The sequence below is a fragment of the Lissotriton helveticus genome, chromosome 5_1, assembly GCF_964261635.1.
Source record: "Lissotriton helveticus chromosome 5_1, aLisHel1.1, whole genome shotgun sequence".
In the NCBI taxonomy this organism is placed as follows: Eukaryota; Metazoa; Chordata; class Amphibia; order Caudata; family Salamandridae; genus Lissotriton; species Lissotriton helveticus.
In genome coordinates this window covers 1,928,083,291-1,928,110,526 of record NC_136065.1, presented here as the reverse complement: position 1 = coordinate 1,928,110,526, position 27,236 = coordinate 1,928,083,291, and the positions used below count along the sequence as shown (strand labels likewise).

At 44.9% G+C, this 27,236-nt stretch overlaps 1 protein-coding gene across 3 annotated transcripts in view; it reads left to right on the top strand.

Moving 5' to 3' along the window:
• The window catches only part of IGF2BP1 (insulin like growth factor 2 mRNA binding protein 1), a 1,614,238-nt gene that overhangs the window by 739,364 nt on the left and 847,638 nt on the right, over positions 1-27,236 (top strand). For all 3 annotated transcript variants that reach the window (XM_078645534.1, XM_078645532.1, XM_078645535.1), the window contains 2 exons: positions 9,352-9,418; positions 9,507-9,699. In XM_078645534.1, coding sequence (XP_078501660.1) covers positions 9,678-9,699 — 22 coding nt within the window. In that variant the 5' untranslated portion in view covers positions 9,352-9,418; positions 9,507-9,677. The remainder of the gene's footprint in view (positions 1-9,351; positions 9,419-9,506; positions 9,700-27,236) is intronic.

Genomic DNA, 27,236 nt, shown 5'->3' with positions numbered 1-27,236 from the left:
AGGTTGGCTGATGTGGCACAGAAGTGCTGATTCATGCCAGCACCGTTTTCTGCGTTTGTCTGATGGCTTTACACAGGTCAGACCTGATCCACGTTTTGAAACTGAACATTCTGTCACGACATACTCAGTGGGCAAATTATGTCAAAATTGGCTGAAACATTCTAAATTGTCTGCAGTTAAATTGCATCTTGCGAAGCTACATGATGATGTAGATTTAAATGATTTCATAAAAGGCCCGGCTAGTGGTAGGTCAAAAAGGTGGATATATGCTATTTACAATGAAATCTGGAAGACATCACAGATTGAGGCGGCGACACGCCTTAGAGCTATAGATCAGGCTAATCTAGAAAAAGTGCTTGCAGTAGTAGACAATAGTATTAACATGCTTTCTTCCCGCATTTACACGTTAGATAATATTGTGTCTTCTGTGGTGGATATTGTGCAGGATGAAGTATCTGTATTGTACCATGGTCAAAATCAATTGCGTTCCATCATGCAATTTGCGTGGACCCTACAAACACTTAAGTCTGGCAAGGTGCCATGGACCTACATGAATGTCTCCTCTCTCTTTGCCCCCTTTAATTTAACTGACAAGCAGCGCTTGCTTTCCATGCGAGATGCTTCCTTTTCGATGTTACATATTGAGAGATTAGAGTCCTTGCCTTTTTCTGTGGCAGAGGCCACTGCTGCAACGTGGCTTATCCACGGTTTGATAACATTACCTTTTGCTTTGTATAAATTTACTAATTGTATGCGATATGTTGCCATAGGTCGCTATGAACCGTTAGGTAGTTCGTTTCTCCGTGAAGTCTGGTCCCTTCCTTTCACTTATAGGTGTTTGAAAGACGGACAGGAGGTTTATCTGAATGGGGAAGAGTGTACAGAAACACCAGATCACTCATTAATGTGTAGACACATACAATTGCACGGTTCTTGTAACCAGGACCGGCCAAACTTAGCCTGTGTTTTAAAAGGGACTCCGGTTCCAGCAATCATCCCGACTTTTACCTTACTGGGGAACGAAAGTTATTTACTTTTAAATAATGATGATTGTTGCGGGTTAATTAAAGGTGTTGCTTATGTGGTGACAGTCACTGAATGTGTAGTTTGCTGCAAAAATGTGCTATACCCACCCACGCATGGGAACGGCGATGTTTCCATCTGGCCGCGCATCCCAACCTTGAAAGCGGAGTTCAATGGCATGAGCAGAATAAGAGCTCTATTGTCCCAAAAAGAAGTGGCCTTGAGTTCTGCTCGAGAAACATTCGTGCTTCACATAGCTAACACCCGTACAGAGGTTCAGGCCCTTTTAAATACTGATTTACCGTTGCATTTCAGCGAACTGGTTCATTCTATCTTTAACGCTTCCTCGACGACGGGGCTGGCGCACTTTTTTAAAATAGTTAGCAGCGGTCTCGTGACTTCATTTGAGAAGATATTTGGAGTCATTCCTGCTTTCTTTCATTCCATTTTTTCAAGTCTGTTTGGTAGATTCCCGGTTTTACTGGCACTAGCGGCAGGCGTTCTGGTGATTTTTTGTTTCTTTAAATATGGATGCCCTTCATGTGCAAGAAGCCGCGCAGCCCCTCCTGGCACTGTTTCGCAACAGGATGCTTGAATATTATGGCACACTGCCGCTTGCAACTTTAAGCACGGCGTTTGGATTATCGTTTTGATTTTCCTATTTCACCTGTGTCCAGCCTGTATTTCATTGCCTGAGCTGTGATTTTGACTGGGCCATTGATTTGTGTCTCTGCAAGACGGTTTCTCCTGACGTCGATTTTGATCAGCTGATGTGTCCCGTCGTGACTCACGAGTTGATTTGTTCTGGCGATAGGATTATGGCCTTGGCATTGATGCATGGACTAATGGGTCCTTGGAACATACTCGCAGCAGCGCAAGATTTCTTGGCACAGAGCTTTCTTGAAAACCCACCGAGTTGTCCTCTGATGGTGATAGAGGCTCCTGTACTAGAAGAGCACGTATGTTCTTTCCCACTTTTGAATTGGATGGCTGAACTGTTTTCGGATGAAGACGGTGATTTCATGTTGGAGGCTGTTGCTGCATATTTTGCATATTCGGTCTTGCCTTGAAAACTTTCTTGGTTTATGATAATGCCACCTTTTTCTTTGCATTTTTTCACCTCCAAGACCTATTGACTTGAGTGCTGTTGACCACAGTATTGACATTTTGAAATTTTGGTTTGGTTCATGTAGTTTTTTCCATCACTTATTAAGATTATAACATTGTTCATCGTTCTTGAACTCTGCTTTCATGAAGTTGCCCTTATCTTATCTTATCTTATCCGTGCTCGGATCATGGGTGGGTGTCATATAGCTACTGTTTATCTTTATAATGTGTTAAGTTAGCGTAGGCTTATTAAATGTTTAAACGCCACTTTTCCTTTTGCTGCTTCTGCACACGACACTTAATTGTTGATTTAGCTTTCAACCTAGAAGTCCGTTGTGGTTTACATGAGAATAATATGTTATTTCTCTGATATCAGCTTTGCTTAATAAACTATGTCTGTACAGAGAGTGCTGAAGCTTCAAGAATAACACGATACAGAATTGTTATGAGGTCTGATCTCCGCACCTTCATAGACATAACATAAGTGCAGCTTCTGCCAACTTTAGGCTTCAGGCGGGTTTTATATTGCTTTGCTTAGAGCACACATACACACTTGATGCGGTTCGCATGCAGAGAGAGCTGGTGGAAGCAGATGTGATCTCTTCATACTAGGATCTTGAGGTATGGGCCCGCCCTGCTAAAACCCAAAGAGACCTTCTTAGATATTAATATAATATGCTAGTTAGGGAGGGTGAGAAATAGGTGTTTTTAACCCTTATTCATTACAGCATGTTAGCATGCTGTCACCTTTTGCTTTCTATGGACTAGTAACTATGCTGATAACTTTGCTTCTGATAATATGTTTCCTTGTATTATCTAAGATACTGCGTTTGAGAAAACGGCATTAGTAAATAAATATTTCAAATGTGCACGTGTCCTCATTTACTCCACGTTCTGGTTTGAAATGATTGTATAACGAAAGAGTGCTCATGTGTTCCACGTAACCTGAGGTATTGTAAGTTCATGTTCTGGTTTGTCTAAACATTGGGAGTTTGTTATGACCAATGAGACACTGTAGCTAGCCTGGTAAGGGGTTTTGGGTACTGAGGTGAGTTTTGGGTCACCCTAATTCACTGAGGTTCCAAATCTCTATGCACAGTTCTGTGGGAGAACGGAAACCCTGCGACAGAGTGTCCCGGCGCTGTGACAGTGTCCCGGCGATCTCCGGACCTAATATGATTTGTTGCCTGGCCCCATCTGCGGAGGCTAGGGGCACCCTGGCACTGTTGCCGCGTCCCTCTGCTTACTTAGCCAGGTTACTAGATATTATGATATAATGATGGTTTTTTGTGCTCTTCCCCTGCCCCCTGTTGGGGCCTTTGAATTTTCCTTTTCATTGTTTGTGTCATTCCATGTTTTTGGACGGTTGCAAAGTTAGCCGTCCTATGAATGCATTTTGCATTCATTTGGGGTAAAGCTGGTGCCCTCTTCAACCCTCACTTTTCTGCTTGTTAGGTTTTAATCCCGCCTTAGGTTCTTCCGCATTGCTCAGGGTGCCTGTCTCCTGACAGGCAATAACATCTCTCTATTCCTTTTCGCATCATGCCTGTTGACACCTATAGTTTTATTACATGGAATATTCAGGGCATAAACTCTGTGCATAAATGTTATAAAGTACATGCTGCCGTGCTCTACTGGAGGATACATATCGCCTTACTCCAGGATATGCACTTGTTGGATGCCGAGGTGACTAAACTGAATCCAAATGGAGCAGTCAAGTGTTTGGCACAGGTTGTTCGTCCTACTCCCAGAGAATGGCAGTATGGATTGGGGAGGCGGGGACACTACTTAGGGTGGACAGAAAGTATATGGACACAGACAGCTGGTTTCTGCTTGTGGGGGGGCCCTCAATGAATGTCCACTAAATCTCGGAGCGGTTTATGCACCATACATCAGACCATTTATCCTTTTGGTCCCGGGTAACCTCTGTTATGGCTTACTGACTAAATGCGCCATGGGTCACGGGGGTGACTTTAATATGATTCTTGAAGTATCCATGGATCAGTCGGCACCATCGCTCCGTCAATCTCCTATATTGTTGAATGCTGATCATTTCTTCCTATGAACTGTATTGGTCCCTTGCTGACATATGTTATGTTATGTTATTATCAACTGTATAGCGCGCGTATACCTGTAGTTATCTTGGCCCTTGTGGTACTCCTTACTATGCTTCAGACCAATAGTGCTAGAGGAGCCATGTCTTCTATTGCTTTCTAAACTCCAGGAGCGTAGGAATTTCCCTCAAATATCGTGGGAGAGAGTTCCATTCCTTTGAGGTGTTAAAGCTGAAGCTCCTACCTCCCCAATTCAGCTTTCTTATTCTGGCCGTAGGCATCAGGTGTGAGTTTGCAGATCTCAAGGATCTGTTAGGGATATACCATTTAAGAAGATCCCATAAGAATTTTGGGCCTTCTTTATGGAGGGCTTTGTGAGCTATGCACACAGCTTTAAATGTAACCCTTTGGGCAACTGGCAACCAGTGAAGGTCCTGAATCCCTATTCTAACCGACTGGTATTTAGGTATGTCCAGTACAAGTCTTACAGCGGTGTTTTGTACTGTTTTCTGAGTAGAGTAGATTGAATATTGATATATAGGGCATTGCAGTAGTCTAGTTTGGGTAAGACCAGCAAAGTCACCACCGTCTTTCTTGATTTTAGAGGAATAAAAGGACATATTTTCCTTAACATTTTTAACATAAAATATGCTGATGACACCACTTTAGATACTTGAGGTTTAAGACTCAACTTATCATCTATGATAACTCCCAGGTTTTTGGCTTTGGTCGCAGGTGTAGGAGGGGGGCTGAGGTTATCCGGCCACCACTCCGGGGACCAGGGAGGAAAGAGATTCCCAAACATGACCGGAGGAGCCCCGGAACTGAGTACAGTTGTACATCAGGCGGTCCCGTAGTCGTTCGCCCTCACCACCCTCATCAGTGCCAAGGATGGTTCAAATAAATGACACCGGGCCCGATTCACAGAACTAACTTAAGACACAATCCTAAACTTACTACTTTTGGTATTCACAGAAGTTAGGATTTTGTCTTAAGTTTGTCTTAAGACAAACTTAAGACAGACTTAAGACAAACTTAAGACGGAATCCTAACTTAAGTCTGTCTTAAGTCTGTCTTAATACAAACTTAAGACAAAATCCTAACTTCTGTGAATACTAAAAGTAGTAAGTATAGGATTTTGTCTTAAATTAGTTCTGTAAATCGGGCCCACCGTACGTGGGCTGAGCTGCAAACAACCAAAGAGGGGAACACCCACTATTGCACAGTGCAGGCAGGAGCAGCGCAGTGCTGTTAGGGCTTCGGGATCCCTCCAGGACCTCCTGCTGACGCTGCACCTGCTTATGTCTGACTCGAACATATCTGGGGACAACAAGCCATCTGACAGCTCTACCTCTGATACACCTGCTCCCCGGTTTTCATGGCTCAATCTATTGAGGACCTGGCATAACCTTGAGATCTACTGCGCCTTACTTTTAACTGCTTTTCTGGGACTTTATTTCTCAGTCTTTTGCCTTCTATGATGTTTAACCTATAATGGCTCCAGGTGAAGTGACACTTTTGATTTGTTGTTTACTTTGGGTATATGTTATGTTAGACTGTGATTTATAGAGCGCTCAGCTACTCTGCAGAGTGTCCCGGCGTAGTGACAGTGTCCCGGCGATCTCCAGACCTAATATGATTTGTTGCCTTGCCCCATCTGCGGAAGCTAGGGGCACCCTGGCACTATTGCCACGTCCCTCTGCTTACTCAGCCAGGTTACTAGATATTATGATATAATGAAGGTTTTTTGTGCTCTTCCCTGTCCCCCTGTTGGGGCCTTTGAATTTTCCTTTCCATTGTTTGTGTCATTCCATGTTTTTGGACGGTCGCAAAGTTAGCCGTCCTATGGATGCATTTTGCATTCATTTGGGGTAAAGCTGGTGCCCTCTTGAACACTCACTTTTCTGCTTGTTAGGTTTTAATCCTGCCTTAGGTTCTTCCGTATTGCTCAGGGTGCCTGTCTCCTGACAGGCAATAACATCTCTCTATTCCTTTTCGCATCATGCCTGTTGACACCTATAGTTTTATTACATGGAATATTCAGGGCATAAACTCTGTGCATAAATGTTATAAAGTACATGCTGCCGTGCTCTACTGGAGGATACATATCGCCTTACTCCAGGATATGCACTTGTTGGATGCCGAGGTGACTAAACTGAAGTCCAAATGGAGCAGTCAAGTGTTTGGCACAGGTTGTTCGTCCTACTCCCAGAGAGTGGCAGTATGGATTGGGGAGAGGTGGGACACCACTTAGGGTGGTCAGAAGTCCAAATGGAGCAGTCAAGTGTTTGGCACATGTTGTTCGTCCTACTCCCAGGAAGTGGCAGTATGGATTGGGGAGGGGGGGGACACCACTTAGGGTGGACAGAAAGCATATGGACACAGACAGCTGGTTTCTGCTTGTGGGGGGCCCTCAATGGGTGTCCACTAAATCTCGGAGTGGTTTATGCACCATTCTCGGACCATTTATCCTTTTGGTCCCGGGTAACCTCTATGATTCAACAAGCATTTGCAATGCAATAGGTCTCGCATTAACGTGGATTTGAGCTATTGGTCTTGTAAATGACATTGCCTTTTATTTATGTTTTGGTTTTTAAAACATTGTCATTTACAATGCCAATAGGTCAAACTCGCGTAAATGCGATACCTATTGCATTGCAAATGCTTGTTTTAGGACTTGTCCCCTGGTACACACATAGGCAATTCAAACACAGAGGCTGGCTGGATGGCTCAGCGAGATGAACGCTTCTCATTGATATTTTCAGATCACTAGATGAAATCTCAGCAAGGGCGCTCAGCCTGTTATCGTTCCGAGGCTCTAATACTGAGGACTATTAAGGTTGCTAATATTATTACCAGTTACAGCGCTTAGAAACGGCAATACAGAATCCAGCGCAATTATATGAATAAAGACTCCAATCCATGCACTCACTCTAATCCACTCGTGTGCAAACACAACTTGTAGTTCCTAAATTCCTGCATGTGTTTTACGGCCCTCTGCTTCTGGGGATGGCCCCTGGAGACTGACAGCTCGTTCGGCCTCACTGGCGATGATCCCCCAGCCTCCGAGGAAGGCACTCTCACTTTCCATGGTCTCTAACCTGTGAGACATCTTTCCAAGCCCTAAGGCGTGTGCCTCGCCGTGTGGGTGCAGACCTGTCCTCCCATCACTAGCTGTCAAAGCTCAGCATTTCTCATCAGGATCCTGAAATCCACCGGCTGATGAGGCGCTGCCTTTACTCTGAAATAAGAAATTACAAAAAAAGGTTTGTGTGGCAGAAAATGCCCCCGGAATCCCGCCGCGGCCGCCCTGGAAGTCAGGCAAGGTCGCCTGTGACGGGGGCGGGGCCGCGTCCGGACCGGAAAAGGAGGCAGGCGGAGTGAATGCGTCTCGCGGCCCGGGGCTCCTGTGAGCGGTGGAGAGCCCCGGGGCTGCCAGCAGGAGTCTGCGCAAGTGTTGCGGGCTCCCTTGACCAACAGGGAGCCCCGGGAAAGGAGCTGGCAAGAGCCGCAGCGTGAACTCTGCGGAGGGGACACGAGGCACATGCCCGGTGCCTGCCCCTGCCGCGTGCTGAGAGCGGAGTCCCCCGAGATTGGCCCGGTAAGTTTAAAAGGGGGCTGTGGGGGTGGCTCCGTACGTGCTGTTGCCCTGGCCGACCATGGCCCAGGAGGATCAAGATGAAGCGCGCATTGCAATGGGAATTTTGGCCTAACCGAAAGCGGAAGCGCGCCCACACAGCAAGCAGACAGCAGCCAAAGCGCGCTCACAACGACAAATCCGAGGCAGAAAAAGCGCGTGGTCGACTCGTGTCTCACATTCCCAGAAGTCAGTAACATTAGTTGTCGAGTTTGGACCGCATGCTTCGCATGCTTTTTCCAGCTCGACCTAAAAAGGAGACTTTGGGCCAGATGTAGGTAGCCCAATACCGGTCGGTAATAGTCGAAATTACCGAATTTCGGCCGTTACCGACCGGTATTAGGCTATTGAGTTGTAGGTGGCTACATTTCAGATTCAGTAATTTACCGAATCGGAAATTTAAGGAATCAGTAAATTACCAATTCCTTAAAATACCGTATCGGTAAATTACCGAATCTGAAATGTAGGGAGCACTCAAATGAGTGCATCGCATGATTAAGGATTCGGTTTTTACCACCAAATAAAAGTTGGTGGTAAATATCAAAAACCTTTGAAAAAGCAAAGCTGTGCCTTTTTCAAAAGTGCCATGTGGCAGACATACATGCCCTTGGGGCATGTATGTGTGCCACATGTGCACCCATGCACTATTCAGGGGTGCAACAGGGTGTCAATGTGACACCCTGCCACCCTTGAATGTGTTCCCCCATTACCGAATCGGTAAATACCGATTCGGTAATTCCCATTCATTCCTATGGGCCTCCAGGCCCATAGGAATGAATGGGAAATCATTACCGAATCGGTAGTTCCCATATAATACTGTCGGGCGTGCGCGAGGATGGGCGCACGCGAATAAGGAACTACCAAATGGCCGCTGGTTTTCTTTTGCGCATGCACAGGACAGGTTGAGTGATTCAAAATCCGGCCTTCCGCAAGCGGCAAACGCTTCGCGTTCTTGTTTCGGATGGCCGTTGATTTCCCTGTTGTTCTTCCGGGGTTATGCTCATCGCGCGACTACCCAGCTGGTGTGGGTGCGTTGTCTTGGCTTGTGACGGCTTCTCTCGTCCTGTTTTCTGTGAGCCCTCTTCCGTCCTGATATTTGCGGGCCTCCTCTCGTCCTGGCATTTCTTCTCGGCATTCCTGGATCTTCAAGCTAGTCTGACCTGCATTTCAAGGAGAAGAATACATTTAATTCAGAATTACTTCTGGTTTACACGGTAACAGCTCTTCGGCGCTGCCAAATTATTTATGCTATTTTTCCCTGTATTACTCACCTAATCCAGTACTCCTGCACTGTGGGGACCCGCTCTTTTCTTGTTTCTGGAGCCTAAAGAAAAAAGCATCATAAGTAATTCAGTACCTGCATTTAAGGAAAATGTCTTTTAACTGTTATGTTCACTTAACATTTACTTGGGATTGTTTTCAGCGTGCTACACTAGAAATAGGTATATCCACACCCAGGCTTACACATACTATCAGCTTATTTTTAAGAAAAAAGGTCATTGTATTTATCATATCCTGTTTTGTTCCTAGCACCAGAGATTGTCCTAAACATTGCAGCGGCAACCATCAATACACATAGAAGAGGGGCAACGTTAAGGTAGTGATTCAAGATAAAGTCAAATATATAAAAGACCAATTGATATTTATTTCACTCCTTTAATGTGCCAACCTTTTCCTATTTACAGCTTACCACCATCCAGACGGGTCCTGTGGTGTTGAAGAACGAATTGTATTTCTTTCCTTTTATTCCTTGTTTTGTTTCCCTTCTTTCCCGGATTACCATGGCTACCTGGCCGTGACTATATTGTCGGTTGCAAGTGGTGAATTGGAGAAGTTGAGGACCTTACTTCAGATCCATGAGTTCCTGCAAAAAAATAGGTGAGAGTCTTACAGTACTGAAGTCGACTTCCTACCTGAAAGTATGCTGTTCATCCAGTTCAAAGAATAATATTGAGCTGTTTCATGTATATAGCACCGAAGTGGTAATCCGTTTGACCACAAATGAAAAGTACTGGTTGCAAAGTACTGGCAAACCACAGAGCAGGCTGCCTTATCCAAGGGACCCTCTGCTTTGTTATCTGTGGGGAAGTGAACCAGAACACACAACTCTGGGACACTGCGAGGCGGCTGCCAAAGGAAACGGTGCACCCCCGCAGCACAGCACAAATCTGAAAACGCTGCGAGGAAAAAGTGAGATTGACCGATTGTCAACCGCTCAACTTCTGTCTCTTTCTCCTTCCTAGAAATAATCCAGCTTTCTAAAGACTTATAATCACTTTTAAAAGTCTTTTGCAAAAACTTTGCTTCTAATATAATTCAAGGGATAGTATTTCTTTTAATAATGAGGAGCTATATGGCTACCTTGTTGTTATATAGAAGATAAAGAGAATCATTCCTATAATAATTTTGGTGGTCTATTCATTAGTAATGCCATCCAAACTAATTGGAAAGAAATGATGTATGAATCAGGATATCATACTACATATTGGATTTCTAATACAGATCACCGAAATGGACCGCCAGGTAATTATGTCTACAGGAAGTGACCTGATACGCGGCTACTGATCTTTATGGTGGTGCGGGGAAGGGAGGAAGTCGGGGAATGTGCTCTCTCTGGTGGTGTGATTGGGTTTTTGAGTAGAGTGACCAAGGCTGTAAGTACAGTGATACAACGGTAGGGCGATGTAGCAATAAATCCTTGAAATAAATGAATTAAAGAACAGCAATCAATATAAACTGATAGCATAGCAAGGCTCCTCCTGTTTGACATAGCAGGCAATTCCGGAGACGTCAGCAGATATAAACAAGGCTCTTAATGGGAAATGAGGTGGCATCATCATTTTCTTCTTTTACAATGTTGTCTCTTTAGATCACTCTGCTGTGGTATGTCCTGCTGTTAGATGTCCTCCACTCCATTTGGTGGACTTGGAGATACATTGAAAATGGTCTGTGCAGGAGATTTTGTCACACATAAATCTTCTGGCATTGAAAGCGGTTTTCCTGGGCCTCAAGCCTTTACTTCCCAGACTGTACAATTCCTCGGTATTGGTAAGAACAGACAATACCACAGCGATGTTATATCTCAACAAACAAGGAGGAACGAGATCACAGATCTTGTCCGCTCAAGCTCAACAAATTTGGTAATGGTTAATCGACCACAACATATCTCCAAGAGTGGAACATGTTACTGCAGTGGAGAACGAATGGGCGAATTCCTTAAGCAGAACAAGGAAACAGTACCACAAGTGGGACCTGAATCTGCGTCAGTTACTGCAAATATTCCATCAATGAGGTACCCCAAATCTGGATCTCTTCACCACCTTTGTAAAAAAATACAGGATGTATGCCAGCCGGTTTCCACTGAAGGAGTCTTGGGAACTGCATTCCAGCTGACTTGGACGGGAATGTTTGCTTACTCTTTTCCACCGTTTCTGCTGATTCCCAAATTCATTAAAACAATGAAACAGGTACTGTGCCGCCTCATTCGCATAGCTCCAGAATGGCCAAGGCAGTACTGGTTCACAGAGATTCTTCTCTTGTCAGAGTGTCTGCATATTCCAAAAGACAAAGAGCTTCTGTCCTTGAATGAGGGTCAGGTAGTATATCCATAGATACATTCGCTCAGCTTGTTGGCTTGGCTCCTCACAACAATGAGTTTGGGACATTAAACTTGCCAGAGGATTAGGATCAGCCCTGTTTGCAGGTGTACCGCTGACAGACACCTGCAGGGCAGTGACTTGGGCTAATGCCCACTCTTCCATAATGCATTTTGTCTGGATTCCTTGAAAAAGGCAGATGTCGTGGTTGGGCAGGCAGTGTTATGTCGCCTGTTTCATTAAGGTACACAAAGTTTTTGATAATATTCATACATGGTATGAGTCTGGTGGTTTTTGCATAAGTATGTTTCGATTATGTTATGTAATGCGTTTCACATCTTTATAGTGTATTCATGCTATTGGGAGTGATCTTAAATTTAGTTTCTTTCATGGTGGGATGGTTAGCTTTACCCATCGTCATTTTTTTTATTATGGTACTGCTTACTAGTCTGAATGACAAGCACATGAATCTATGAAGGAAGCAATAATGGAGAAAAAAACAAGTTGCTTACTTGTACACTGGGGTTCTCCGGTATTAATATCTTTCATAGATTCACATGCGATCTTCCCTCCTCTCCGTTAAGGCTCACCACTTTTTATACCTCTTATTTTCTTTAATTGGCAGTTGTGCTCAAAATCGGAGGTATGGTGGCTCTGCAGAGGATGAGTGCATCAGGGACTCTACTTTGATTGGTTGAACTTTGGATGTATTAACACAATGTGAATTGGCTAGCAATGTCTGTAGTTCTCAGTGGGATTCCCAATGCTTATGTGTTAGCACTGCTTTTATTACTATTACCATGAGACTTTCACCATGAAAGCGGGGAAGATGCAAGCATGTAGATCTATGAAAAATATTATTAACGAAGAACCACAGTGTAGAGGTAAGTAACTTGTTTTTTCCCAGGCAGTTCACGTGACTACATATTCCATAGGTCTCCTCTTACCGGGGCTGGCAGTGGGAGGATTTGGCAACATGTGGCTTCTGGGTAAGTACTCAAGCACCATACTAGCCTGATATGTGTAAATGCTGTTTGAATATATTCAATCATTACAAATTACTAAACCTATTAACATATACATGGTACCAACAGACAATCGGTAACAAACTTTATTCGACAATTGAGTCATAAAAGTGTACATACATATATTTACACAAATACTAATTAAAAAGTCATAAAAAATCCATACAATAAATATTTTTAAAAAGTATTAAACTAAGTAGACTATGCCGAATTACAGTTTAAAAAGGGATAAAACAAATTCATCAACATACATTTATCCAGAGGAGTATTGCACAAAAATTCACGGGATTAGCCCCAGTATACATGGACAAATATAGCTTAATCTTCACATAGTTACCGCTGTATATTTTGTGCGGATTACCCAAGCCCATTTCAAGAATTTAGCCACTGCAACAGCAATTCTAGGCGTCGGGTCTGTGGTTAAAATTCTCAGGGCCTCAGCATGTCTGTGTATCCCAAGCAGTTTACATAATGGCTTGATCCACCTCGTTCTGGGGGCGGTGTACAGGGGACAAAAAAATAAAAGGTGACTTATTGACTCTTGGTCCTCCCCACAGTTGGGACATCTGTCGTTTCCACTTTTATCTACCCATTTAACCGTAAAGGATCTTACTGGGAGTGATCCTACCCTAAGCTGGAAATAGAGCTTGCGATCTTGTTGTTTACCAATGATATCCCAGTATTGTTCCAGTTTTGGTTGGGCTTTAATGTCCATGAAACGACCAGTTAAATGAGCGGAAAGACCCTCTTATTTCTGTGACCACCATCTCCCAATATTTTTCTTTTAACAATTTTTTAGAGGGAAACTGAGCGTTTTCCGGGTCCTCCCATAAGTCCCTCATTCCTAATTTGAGGAGTATTGACCTGATGTTTTTAAGCCAATGTATTCTTTGGCCCGTGTCCTTAGACATTATTTCCCTTAAACCCTGGGCATAATGCTGTAATTCTTCTGTTGTCCATAAACGGCGCCAGTAAAGGACTGGACGCAACAGGGCAAGATCCTGGACCGCCTTTTTTCCAAGATCCCACATTAGGGGTATTAACGGGGTACTTATAGGAACGCTAGTGGCTTTTCGGAGGAATTCATTTTCAACTAGCGTTAACTTCCTAAGGTCTTCGAAACCCCAGAGTTCGGCTCCATATAGGGCCGAACCTAAGGCCTTCATCCTGTATACCTCCAATAAGGGGCTAATGGGCTTAGTTGTTGAGGAGGTAAATTTTTTCAAAAAGATGCCTGCCTGCTGACGGAGTCTTAGGACCGCAATGTCCAGTTGGCTAGACCACCCCAGGTGTTTCTGAAGGGTAACTCCCAGGTAGGTGAAGGCATCTACCCGCTCCAGAGGGGAGCCATTCATATTAATCAGCCCTCTAAAAGGTCTGTTTGACCCGCACGTTTTGCGGCCAGTAAGGACCATATACTTAGTTTTTGTCGTATTTATTTCTAGGCCCCTATTCAAACAGAATTCTTCAAACCGCTTCAGGGCTTGCTGGAGTCCACTCGGGGTCTTTGAAATGATGAGAGTGTCGTCCGCGAACATGAGGATCGGGACCCGCTCACCAGACATCACAGGGGCATCGGTCGGAACCAGGGAGAGGAAATCCGCAACCCCATTCACGAAGAGCGAGAATAAGGTGGGTGCCATAACGCAACCCTGCCTCACTCCACGCTCCACCGGAAAGGGCACGGTAACCTCCCCCTGGGAACCCCACCTTACCCGAGCGAAGGTATCCTCATGCAAGCGGACAATCAAGCTCAACAATTCAGTTGCCATCCCCAGATCCGCTAAAACTTTCCAAAGAGTATAACGAGGGACCAGGTCGAAAGCCGCTTTTAAGTCAACAAAAACGGCATACAAAGTGCCCTTTTCCAGGACCACGGTACGCCAATATAACATGATGAACCGAAAGACCTGGTCTATGGTACTTGTTTTTGGGCGGAAACCAGCCTGGAGGTGACTTAAAATATTGTCATTATCCATCCAGGTCTGAATTCTGCCCAAAACCAGCCGTCCCATGATTTTTTGTAAGCAGTCAATTAGACTTATTGGTCTATAATTGGCCGCAAGTGACTTATCACCCTTTTTATACACCGGCACAATTTCTGCCCCTTTCCATGAGATGGGCACCTCCATCCCTTGGGCTATGGCGTTTGCCACATACAAGATGTAAAATCGCCAGCGCCCTCTGTTATTCAAGAATAAATCTGCGGGGACACAATCCATACCGGTAGCACGACCCTCAGTGACTTGGTCCAATACCTTATCCACATCATTCAAGGAAAAAATAGGTTCCTTGTACACAATATGGAGATAGGCTCCATCGCTATTACCATTGGCACTAGCAGCGTACTGGGGCTTGAAATAATCGACCCAAGAATTACGATCAACATTATTATGAGGGCTCTCTCGATGTCCTCCCCTGTCCCATTTGAAAATTTCCCAAAAAAGTTTGGGATTCTTTGCAGAGCATGCCACTTTGAGATCCTGCCACAGGCCCTCTTCCCAGTCCCTCTTAGCAACAAGTTGCTTGTGCCTGTAGTTCGCACGAGCCAGTCTAACTGCACCCATGTCTTTAGACTTTAAAGCTAAACCCAAATCCCTCCTAGCTTGGCGACAGGAGCTATTATACCAGCTCTATGGTTTTTTGACTGCAGATCTTCTTTTTCCTAAACCAGGTTTACAGAAGTATGTCTTCAGTTTAGTAATAATAATAACTTCTTTATTCGGCTTATTCACAGCGGAAAAACCATAAAAGAGACAATTAATACGTTACATTTTTACATAAGTAAGACAAGAAAAACACACAGTTTCATTAAAATCATACCAAAAAGCGATAATAATAAAAAGAATTAGTTATCATAATTTCATCAGAAATCAACTCAGAATATCGTAAGTGAGGGCATTTATAAATTTCTCCTGTGCTTCATGATGCATTTTAAAAAGTTGCTCACAAAATAACAGACACTTTCAGTTTCCAGCATTTGGAGTCTAAGAAAAGCGGGCCTGCATTGTCTCAGTCCCCAGCTCCTCAATATTGGTAGTAACCAGATTTTTCTATGCGAATGATGGTATTTACAAAGCATGATCACATGTAGATTGGATTGTATTGATAGTCCGTCACACGGACAAGGTGGCAAAATAACTTCCCAAGAGTTTTTCAATGGGAACGTAACCAATCTAAAAAAAGTGTTTAACCTAAATCTGGTTATTAACATTCTCTCATATGTTGAAATTTGGAGTGTCAGATACGGATGAATGCCATAGACTCCAAGTGTCTTAATGCTAATTGTTTGAGATCTCTCTTCGAGATGTCCCTTATAGATTCTGGTTCATGGAAGTGGTTCTCTAGCCCTAGATCTTTGAAAAAATCTCTTACATAGGAAAGCCATTTTACTTTAGCGGATTTGTCGAGGGCCATAGAGTCAGCAATGATGGACTGGGTCAGCGCATTTTTATCAGATGTCCAGATGCGCCGCCACAGCATCACTGGTTTGATTTTAATTAAATCCTCTATATAGGGTATTCCTAATTCCAGGTGCATGGCATAAATTGAGGTTCCTTTTGGGGTGGCTAGGAGAAATCTAAGAAAAACATTTTCAGCCTTCTGGGTGGAGCTAGTGTCGGTGTATCCCCAGACTCCCGCACCATATAGTGCAATAGCCTGGCATTTAGCGTTATAAATTTTCAATAGCTCCACTGGTAGTAAAGAGCCTATTGTGTATCTCTAATAAAAGGTAAGGGGAGAACCATTCAATATAACATCCTCCATTGCCTTTAGGGCCCCTTCCAGGTCTCCCTCGATAAAACTAATTATTTCCTGATGTTCAGCGACTTGACACCATTTAAGGTGTCGCTCATCATTTGCCATAGCTAAATCCGAGTAGCGATGCCCCTGATGAGCTTCCTCCCCTATGTGAATACCCAGGTTAAACTTTGCACACAGAGGGTTATGGTCGCTTTCAATACGTGACACAACTTCCATATCGAGGAGAGTTGACCACATGTTGAGAGGGACAAGTAAGTAGTCAATGTTGCTTGCCCTAGCACCATTGTCAAAAGTTTCCTTCCCCATTTTATCTGAGAGTGTGCGCCCGTTGGCAGCTCTCAGTTCATTTTCTAGACAAAAGCCCTTTAACTGAATAGCAGCCTCAGTCCATTTTTTTATAGGTTTGTTACTGAGTTGGGGAACTCCCCATCTAGCGTCCTCCTCCTCTGTCAAATGGATATCGTCCAAACCAAGGGGTTCAAAAGTGGTATTGAAGTCCCCAGCAATACATGACTTAATGTTGTTTGGGGAAGCCTGTAGTAATGTATCAAGTTTAGCTACAACTTCCGATTTCTTGCCACCTTGAAGCCCCCTGGCATAAACATTAAAAATGTTGATTTCTAAATCTGCGTGAAAACTTAGTCTGACACCAAGAATGTCATCACATACAAGGGGGAGCAACTGGGTTTTACATTTTAGGGACTGCTTGACCCATGTAACTAAACCCCCCATAGGTCGCCCTTTAGTTTTTTTTACAGCAGGGACAAAAAAGTTCAAATAGCCAACTCTATACATTGGTTCGACCGCCCAAACTTCTTGAAACAAACAAATGTCAAAATGGTCAATGAAGTCTGCCCAATCCTGCGAATTAAGTTTTGACGCTAACCCTGCCACATTCCAGGAAACCAGCAATGTCTGGCTTATTGGACCATCTGAAAATATTGCCAAGTTGTCCTGTACGGGTTGTCCTCCTAGACCAGAATGTATATTATACTGTCTATTCAAGGACTGGTCTACCTCAAAAGCCTGAGGGATAATGTCACAAGTGGAGCGTTGCCCAACCTCAACCAGCCCTTCTTCTTTACTACATTGGATCGGAACAATCCCTTTCCCAGTCTCCATCCCCTCCCCACCTGCCCCTCCCCCACTACTCTGAGTGGACTTTTGTTGTTCATGCTGTCAATCACAGTCCCCTAGCCCCGACAGGGTCTGAAATCTATTGAACAACCTTATGTTCCCTAAGGGGCAAAAATTATATACAGGCCCCTGAGAAAACATATCCCTCTCGAAGGAAACTGGATTTGGGGGGCCATAGAAATAGGCTAAGGGTAGATCTTGTATCCCGTTGGGCATGTCATTATGGGGCCAGTTACAGATGAAGTTGACACACATCTGGTCTCTAAAGTTAATAACAATACAGTCTCCTGCAACAGTCTTACATCCCTTCCCTATCCAGTTAACTCTCCTGACACCCATAATATTGGCACGCATGTACGCTGGCAATGGGCGGTGTTTATTTAGCCAGAAAATACATTTAGATCTTGGTATGTTTCTCGTTTCCCACGAGCTAGTGGGGGAACCCCTACCAAAACTACCACAAAAGGGGCTGATTGGGGAGGAAGATCAATATAAGGTTGGTAAGGCTCACTATGGGCTCTGGATGGGGCAGATAAAGATGGCTGTTTATCCTTCAACTTAGTTCCATCGCCCAAAGATCTATCTTTGTTCAATGGGTTTACTCCCACCCTTGTGCGATTAAGTGCCGGGGGAGTAACTGCTCGTGACAGGGTGGTTTGTGGTGTCTCACTAGCTTGATTTATTACTCCCACTCCCGTCTGGGTGACTGGTTGTGAATGATCAATTTGCCCCTTATCAACAGCCAACACAGGCCTTGCAGACTGGCTTGACCCGGTAACACTGTTGGAATTCGTTGGACCATTGGCAACAGTAGGTTTTGGCCTTAGAGTACGGGTGCCACGACTTGGGCCTGCCTGTTTCTGAGCTAATGCCAATGAAAGTTCCAGGCACACCAGTCTGTTCTCAATGGCGTCCAGCCGTTCATGCAATGGATGACACATTGTTTTTTAAGGTAACTTCCAGTCTTTTCCAAAAAGAAGGACCCAACTCCATGTGTGGATCCTCCCCCCTATGATCCAAACAACTTCCCTGCCCACTTCTATCAACCCCGTCCAGTTGTAGGGGGGTGGTTGGCGACATCACTACAGTATCGTCAGGTGGGGCATTACTTTTGCAAGTTATTGTTTTTTTCCCACCAGCATTGGTTTGAGGACCAGGGCGTTTCCTTTTTGTTTGCTCCCTCCCCTTTGGTTGGACCATAATGGCTTTTACTTGACCAGCAGATCGAGTCTTGATTTTAGGAGATGGAACTCTAACTATATCACTGCTGGGCACTAGTTCTTTTGGAGAGTTGTCAGTTATAATCATAATCTCTGCTGATTGAAGTGGAGAAGCAGTAACCACTCCTGAGGGGGGAAGTGAGCCCTGGGAGTTAGTTTGTAAATTGGTCGGTGATCTGGCATGTGCCAGGTGGCCCAATGAAGACCTTTTATCAAAGGGTGTGTCCAAGGATAGTCTTTGTTCGGTACGTTCTATATCCTTGGCAAGTGCAGATGATACCCTTATAAGAAAATTGTCAAGAGTACCTAATAATGAACCACCAGTTGATTTCCTACAGTTCGGATCACCATCTTGTGCGGTAGCCATCCTTTCTATGTCTTATGTACTACTTGGGATCAGTGTCAAAAGAATTCCAATATGTCACTGACCTTGAATGTGTAGTGGCAGGTGTCAGTGGGGTGGCCCGTCCCGTCCTTGGCCGTTCTTGAACGGGCTTAACGGGCCCGCCCTTGGCCCGGGCTTCGCCCGGCACGTCCTGCGAAGCGGGCGCCCTTGCGCCTGCTTATGCAGTGGCTCAATGGTTAGAGCGGCAGACCCTGATGCAGAGGTCTAGCCTGGGACCAGGGTTCAATTCCCCACCTCGGCGGGTCTTGGGCTAAAAAATTCCACGGACCTGATAATTCTCGCCTCGGTGCCTATTCCAATCATGGAGTCCCACTCTGCAACTCTGGCCAATAGCTTGCTTAATCTCCACAACGGCCCCCACAACGCTAAGGATGCCTGGCCTCCACCTTGGGGGTGCCCAGGAGTGGACACCTCACAGGGAAAGCCAGGATGGGTTCCACAGCGGTATTCGTACAAGCGCCTTGAGACCCTTGCGGGTGAGTAGTGCGCTATACAAGTATCAATTTACAATTATACCTCCTGGTGCGGGCGCGGCGTCAGCGGTGCGTGCCACCGCTGTGCCTGCCGGGAGTTGTGGTCCCGGGGCGGCGGCGCGAAGAATGGCGTTTGCTGACTCTTGGCCGGTGGCGGCGTTGACCGTGACCCTCTGGACTCTTGGCAGTGGCGGCGATTCCACAGGTAAGCTTGGTGCAGTGTCCCCCACTCCGCCGGCCCCTGCGCCTGCTTATGCACCTCCTGGTGCGGGCGCGGCGTCAGCGGTGCGCGCCGCCGCTGTGCCTGCCGGGAGTTGTGGTCCCGGGGCGGCGGCGCGAAGAATGGCGTTTGCTGGCTCTTGGCCGGTGGCGGCATTGACCGTGACCCTCTGGACTCTTGGCAGTGGCGGCGATTCCACAGGTAAGCTTGGTGCAGTGTCCCCAACAGACACTGCATGTATCATTTCATACAACATTAACTCGACAGATGTAAGAGGGACATGTACAAATATTTCCTCATTTTAATCTTCTGGTGATGCTGCATGTGCACTTTCTCCTCATCTTCTTATACCATACAGACATGCAATCACTACCTCACCATACGTACATCAGGGCACACATTCGTAAACAAGCCAAGTGCACATTTGGTCTCCTAAAGTCATGATTCAGATGTCTTGACCATGTGAGGGGCGCTGCTGTACTCCTCTTATTTTTATTTATTTATTTATAAAGTTTTGTTAAGCACGAACATGACCCACGTGGGTATCAGAGTGCTTCACAGTTGGGGTAGGTAGGAAACACAAGGGGACAGGAGCAATTGTTACAGTTAGGTTCGAGACGAGAGCATGATATCAGCGCGATTCAGAGCATTTAAAAACGAGTCCGAACTGATCCAATAATGGAGAACAGGCAATGTACACAGTACCAGTAAGATCATAGCCAGCCAACACTATTAATCACCGGATTACACACATGTAAAAGACAACGTTCAGGTAGTGGGAGAAAAACATTCCATAAATACCATACAAAGATGTGCAATGGCCTGCTAACACTGTTAATCCCAGGATTACAACTGTGTAATAGACAGTCATAGCATCAGAGAGGAGGATGGTATTTGAAGCAGCTGAGCCAGGAACTTCAGGGCAGGAACTTCAGCATTCGAATTTTTTTCACTTCTTTTTTGAAGGAAGCAGTGGATGGGATTCAACGGACGTCTGGTGGAAGGGAGTTCTAAACCATCAGGGCCATGCCAGATAATGCTCTGTTACTTGTTCTCTCTTTGTGGAAGCTTGTGGTTTCAGGAGCAGTGAGTTTGCACTTCGAGAAGGATGGCCACCCCTTGAAAATTCCAATTTGTGAGCGCATAGATAGGCCTATTGAAGTACAGTGCTTTGTGAGTCAAGCAAGTGATCTTTAGTTGTATTCTAGCTTCATAAGGTAGCCAGTTTAGAGATTTTAAAGCTGGGGACATGTGAAGTTGTGTGCAAGATAATAGTAGCCTGTTGTGTCCTGCACATAATGGCAATACGCCTCACCAAGGTCTGCCTGCAAGGAACCGATGAGTTGTCCCAAACAGAGTACAGAGTATGTTCAGGTGTGTGATAAGCTTATTGGCATTTCTTTCTCTTGTGCCACCAGTTGTGTTATCACCTTTCTGTGGTTTCGGTGTGTTGTCAATGATGATTGGTAGACATTTAACCTCCAGTCCACAAATTCCATCCTAATACTACTCTGTAACCTATATGTAATATATGTAAACTACAGCTGTTGTCAGGAGTCAAAAGTTAGGCCAGGCAACACATTTTTTGCATAAAATAGTAATTAGTGTGGGCAAGGTCCTAAAATACTCCATTGTCTTAGGAAAGTAAATGTCACTGCATGTGTGAGATCTTCCCGGACAGTAGACATCTGAAAATGTGTCTTCATTAAGTGTTTCACAATGAGGAATGCCTATACATAGAGTCAGTGAGGATTGGCACTGTGTATATTAGAAGATGGAACCTACAGGTATATGTGAAATAGATAAGATTACAAATAGGTGTCATCTTTTGAAATTTGGGTTACACATAATACAAACAATCATGCCTTACCCATGGTTTATATGTGGCTTGCTGTGTAGCACAATGTTATGTTCTGTGGGCAATGGCCCTTACTAACACATGTTTCATGGGTGTTACAGGCAGTGATGAAAATGTATTGGTCCACCCACTGGTCATTTTAGGAACAAATAATAAAATGTAACAAACTACATACTGTTATTTACATTTTTAACTTAATATTAGTTTTAGAGACATAGTAGTTGTGGTGCTGACCTAGTCAGGACAGGAATGTTTAAAAATATAAGCATGATCTACTGTTAACCAACGTTGTATAGGTAGCATACTGCTATAGTAACATACTGCACACTCATTCAATCTCCATGTTGCATATGTGAGTACTCAGACAGGATTGAATGCATACTGGTAAGTATCAGTATTAAGTTGTGTGTACAAATTGAAACATTAAACACATGAATGAAACGGGTGTTGGGACAAGAATGGGGCACTACTTCATCGCCTGGCCACCTACCCCAGGGCATCCCGTATTATTCCTGCGATTACGGACCAATCCGGCACCACTCACACCTCATCGATGGCGGGGATCTTTGCCGAGTACTACTCCCAGCTCTACCTTACGAGGAGCTCTGACCTATCGTTGCCCGACTTGCTGGCGACGGGGGGCATATGTCTCAACCAGCTGTGACAGGAGGAGCGGGAGGCGCTGGAGGCTCCCATCTCCCTGAAGGAGATCGGGGAAGCCATAACCCACACATCCGCGGGTAAAACCCCTGGGCCTAGGGTTTCCGCAGGAATATTATGCCCTTTATCGAGAGACCTTGGTTCCTCGACTTAAAGATCTCTACGCGGAAGCCGTGGAAAAGGGCTCCTTCCTCCCTGAAATGGACGTGGCCACGATCGTGGTTCTGCCAAAATCACACCCGCCATCCCTGCACAGCGCAGATTACCGGCCGATTTCCCTCATAAACACAGAGGTCAAACTCTATGCTGCGGTCTTGGGACAGGGGCTTCGGCCCCTGCCGTCCGGATTGGTTCACCCTGACCAGTGCGGCTTCATGCCGGGTCGTGGCATGCTGATACAAAAGAAATGAGTGTTACCGCACACCTACATTTTTAATGTAAGCATCAATGTATTACACTACTTCGTGTTTAATTGTGATTGCGTGCTACCGATATTTGGAGTGAGTGGACCCCTGTCACTCAGAATATATGCAATATAAAGAGGGCTCTGGATTACCAGAGTCTGAACACGGTGCACAGCTTAAGGACCTCATTGGCAAGAAAATGGGTAAGATACAAGCTTTTCTAACCAGAGGGGGTTAAGGCAGGTCGTCAACATTTTTGTAGCACACAGCTTCGAGCACGTAGACACAGTTATAAACATTTTGCACCGGCAATCATAAGTACTTTGCACAGAGCACAAACAAGTTTTCACCCTTAGGGCGTTTCCACGCATCTTCGATGGTTTCTCTCTTTTTTCTAATTTTCATGCATGTTTTCTCTCCAAATCCTCATGAGTGCAAATTCTATTTCCTTCTCCTTAGTCTGTAATAGGTGATGGTTTTTGGAGAATCATAATACATAAAGTTGAGAGCTGATAGTAGCTCATTCTTGTGTTGCAGGTTTCCTGCGGACGCTATAATTGGAGAATTCTGATGATGTTTTGAAATTGATTTATTGTCTGTTCATTTATTATCATTTTCCCCTGACGAAGGGTTCAAATGTTGGAACCCGAAATGCATTGGGATTTTCTCTCTTTTCTTTTATTTTAATTGTTACTTACTTCATTGTGATATTGTTGAATGTCATTTTTAAATACTGTTGTATAGTATTTGGTAATCATTTGTGTATACTCAACATAACTTTTTCATAAACATGCACAACCTCAGTTGTCTTGTAATATATTTTCTTATATGTACAACGAACAAAGTTTTGAATGCAAATTGAACCTAATTTGGTTTATTGTTTATAACTTGTAGATAACTTGGGAGACAACAGATAGTTGTCCTTAAGCTGTGCACCGTGTTCAGACTCTGGTAATCCAGAGCCCTCTTTATATTGGGTCGTGGCATGCGCCATTGTTTACGCCGCCTCCATGTGCCACTTGCACATCGCGCCCACCTGTCCCCCTACTTGGCCCTCCTTTTGGTGGACTTTGAGAAGGCCTTTGATTCGGTGGACTGGCGGTATCTGGGTGACGTCCTAGTTTACATGGGCTTTGGCCCCAAATTCCGGGACATGGTCCAGGTGCTATATATACCAGCCCACTCGCGTTTTGGTGAACGGGCGTTATCCACTACGTTTTCCATCGGCCGAGGGACAAGGCAAGACTGCCCCTTGTCCCCTCTTCCATTTGCCTTAGCAATAGAGCCTTTGGCGGCCCTGATTAGGGCGGACCCCTTACTCCGGGGCTGGAAGTGGCCAGGCATGGAGGCCGACAAGATCGCTCTCTATGCAGACGATGTACTGCTATACTTAGCGGACCCAGCGCGATCGGGCCCACGCGCGCTACAAATTCTACGATACTTTGGTCAAGCGTCCGGCTTTTTTCTGAACGCTAAAAAATCGGTGTTGGTGCCACTGCATCCCTCCCGGGAATGCTTTGACTGGCAATCCACCATTCCCCTCCACCTGCTATCGTTCAAATACCTGGGTATCTGGGTCACTCTTCTCCCGGAACTCAGTTGGGCCCTCAATGTAGCCCCCCTGGTTAAGAAAGCTAGGGCGGACCTTCTCAGGTGGCAGTCGCTTCCCCTTAACCACTAGGGAGGGTTGCCCTCTACAAAATGATGGTGCTTCCGCAGTTCCTGTATATGCTCCAAAACGGCCGGCCGACTTTATTCACATAGTATGGACCTGTCCCGACCTGGGGGCATATTGGAGGGACATTGAAGCAGAGCTCACGGAGGTCTTGGGGTGGGAGGTACCGCACAACCCCAAGCATACTCTCCTGGGTATCACAGAGGGTCTGGACGGCACAAGAAATGAGAAGTTGTTTCTCACGACTGCATTGATGGTGGCGAAAAGGGACATTGCTGCTGCCTGGAAACAACAGCGGCCACCCAGCTGTGCTAAGTGGGGGGTGGGAGTGGACTTGGGTGCCGCCCAGGAAAAAACTCTCTATCAGGCAAGAGGATGTCCCAAAAAATACCGCAGAGTGCGGGGGAAATGGCTGTGAAATGTATCGTAACTTGGATTTGGTGTGCGGGGGGTCGTGGGGCGGGAGCGGGTGGGGGGGTAGAACGGAGTTGTTCCTTTTCTTTCTTCTCTCTTCTGGGGGGTCGGCAGAGACTCTCAATGATACTTTGACACTCATGTGTGGTCCGAGGTGTTTGTGGTTTGCATTGTGCAGTAAAACAATAAAAATGTGTTTATAAAAAAAAAACACATGAATGTACAGGTAGGGAAATATATGTTGTATTTGTGTGTGCTGCTACTCATGTGTCAATGTAGCTATATGTCTAACATACATACACCATAGGACGATTAACTGGCTCCAATGACTGGGCCACCAAGGAATAAACTTGCACATAACAGAGTCTAAGTGGGCACAATACCTATTCAATCACTTTAAAAACAACCTGGAAGAGGTGAACGTGGTGAAGGAGGAATCCTGGACCATCCAAGACAACAGAGGCGTCTCGAAGGTTAGCAAAACAATGTACAAGGTTTCCCCACTGAGTAGAAAAATGCCTTGGAGTAGAAGTGGCATCAAGCCCAGAACCACCACTGAATAGCAACGAAGATCGTTACGAAATAACTATAACACAGATTAAGACATAAATAGCCAAAGACAGGCTAGAAGAAGCCCCTGGCCCTAACGGAATCCCGCGATTGCTGTACAAGCATGACGTAGAATACTTGAGTAAAGCATTGGTCCCAGTCTTCAAGGATATACAGGCCTCACAAACAATCCCAGAGTCATGGAAAGGATCGATGATCAGCCCAATTTTCAAACGGGGCGTCAGGAACAGTTCAAATAATTACCTTCTTGTTGCACTAATTGACATAGAAGTACTATGCAGGCATAATCCTTGAAGAGTTAACAGACTGCGCATCGGCAAACTCAATCATCCCTATACACCAACCCGGGTTCTGTCGAGGACAGGGAACCACTACTAAGATTATGGCACTGGCTTTGTTGACGGATGCAGCTAAAGTGAGAAAGTACCAACTATTCTTATGTTTCATAGACTATAGTGCAGCTTTCGATCATGTAAACCGCAATAAACTATGGCAGAAATTGGAACATTGGGGGATACTGACACCCCTTTTAAACCACCTGATATTGCTACACACCAACACCTGGGTCAAGATTAAACTAGGAGCAGGGGCGCACCTCTCAGGCGAATCAGCCACCTCTATAGTGGTTAAAGCAAGGGTGTGTGTAAGCTACCTTGCTTTTCAATCTTTTTATGACGAACCTTCCTAGGGAACTTGTCAAGAGTACACCGAAAATGGGAAAAACGTCACTGTCCAATTAACTATATGCAGATGACCTGGTGCTGTTAAGTCGGACTCTCATTAGCCTGCAACATATCTTGAATACTACTAATAGGTTCTCTCAACGTAATGCCCTAAATATAAATCTGAAGAAAACAAAAATTATGACAGTAAATTAACATAAGAGGAAAAAGATCAACTGGTACTTCAATGGGCACAGTTTAGACCAGGTTATAAGCTACAAATACCTCACAGACTTGTTGAATGGCAGAGGCTTGTATACATTCCAACTGGAGGCCCGGCGCAGGAAGGGCACCACATACTACTTAGCAATGAAGCCTCTGAAGAAAGTGCTGCCAGACTTAACCCTTGACCCCTTACTACAGGTGATTCAAGCAAAATTGCAACCCAAGCTAACGTATGGGAGTGAATCAATGCAAGGGAAAGATGCAGCTGCCTTAGATAAAACAATTGCCAACATCTACAGAGCAATCTTCCATCTGCCTAACTAAGTGTCGCCTGCCCAAATACACCTAGAATTTGGGCTACAAAAACAATCTGTGGAAAGAAGGGGCACATATATTAAAAGCTGGCACAAGATCAGAGGCGCTGAAGCAGGAGCCCTAAACTCGCACCTGTGGGAGGATTTGTCATGCAGTGGAAAATCATGCACCAGGGAGTACTTGCTTGACTCTCTAAAATGACTAGGACAGACCAACCTTTGGGGAGCCTCTACAGATCACAAGAGTTTTAAAAAGATCGCAACAAAAGCAACAAAAATGGTATCTATCACAGAAGACAAGGAAACACTGGCCAAAAGGGCTCATGGCTAGACAGTGCTCATTGACTACAAAGTCCTCATACCACAACTTTTTTTAAAAACAGGAGTTAAAATTAGAATAAAAGAAAAGTAGCAAAAGCTTTGTTTTGGCATTTTACCAATTCTTCTGCACCTGCCGCCCTGGAAAAGGAGACCAGGAGAGAAGATTTGCCGCCTCTACGAAAAAGGGAACGAGAACCTTGTGCGTGTAATCTGTATCTGTCCTAACCTAAAATACATAAGACGCATCTTACTCCATCCAATGTTCAAACAGAGCGGCATTAGGACCTGCAGGCAGTAAAACTGTGCTTTAATCCAGCGGAAACACAGCTAAACTGCCGAATTACAAAATTCTTCGATACAGTGGCAGAGACTTAAGTGCACATCGCACGCGGACATTCAAAACAACATAGCTGGGCTGTTTATTTTACTGTTTTTCAATTGCTGCTTACCTGATAAGGCTCGTGTTAGTC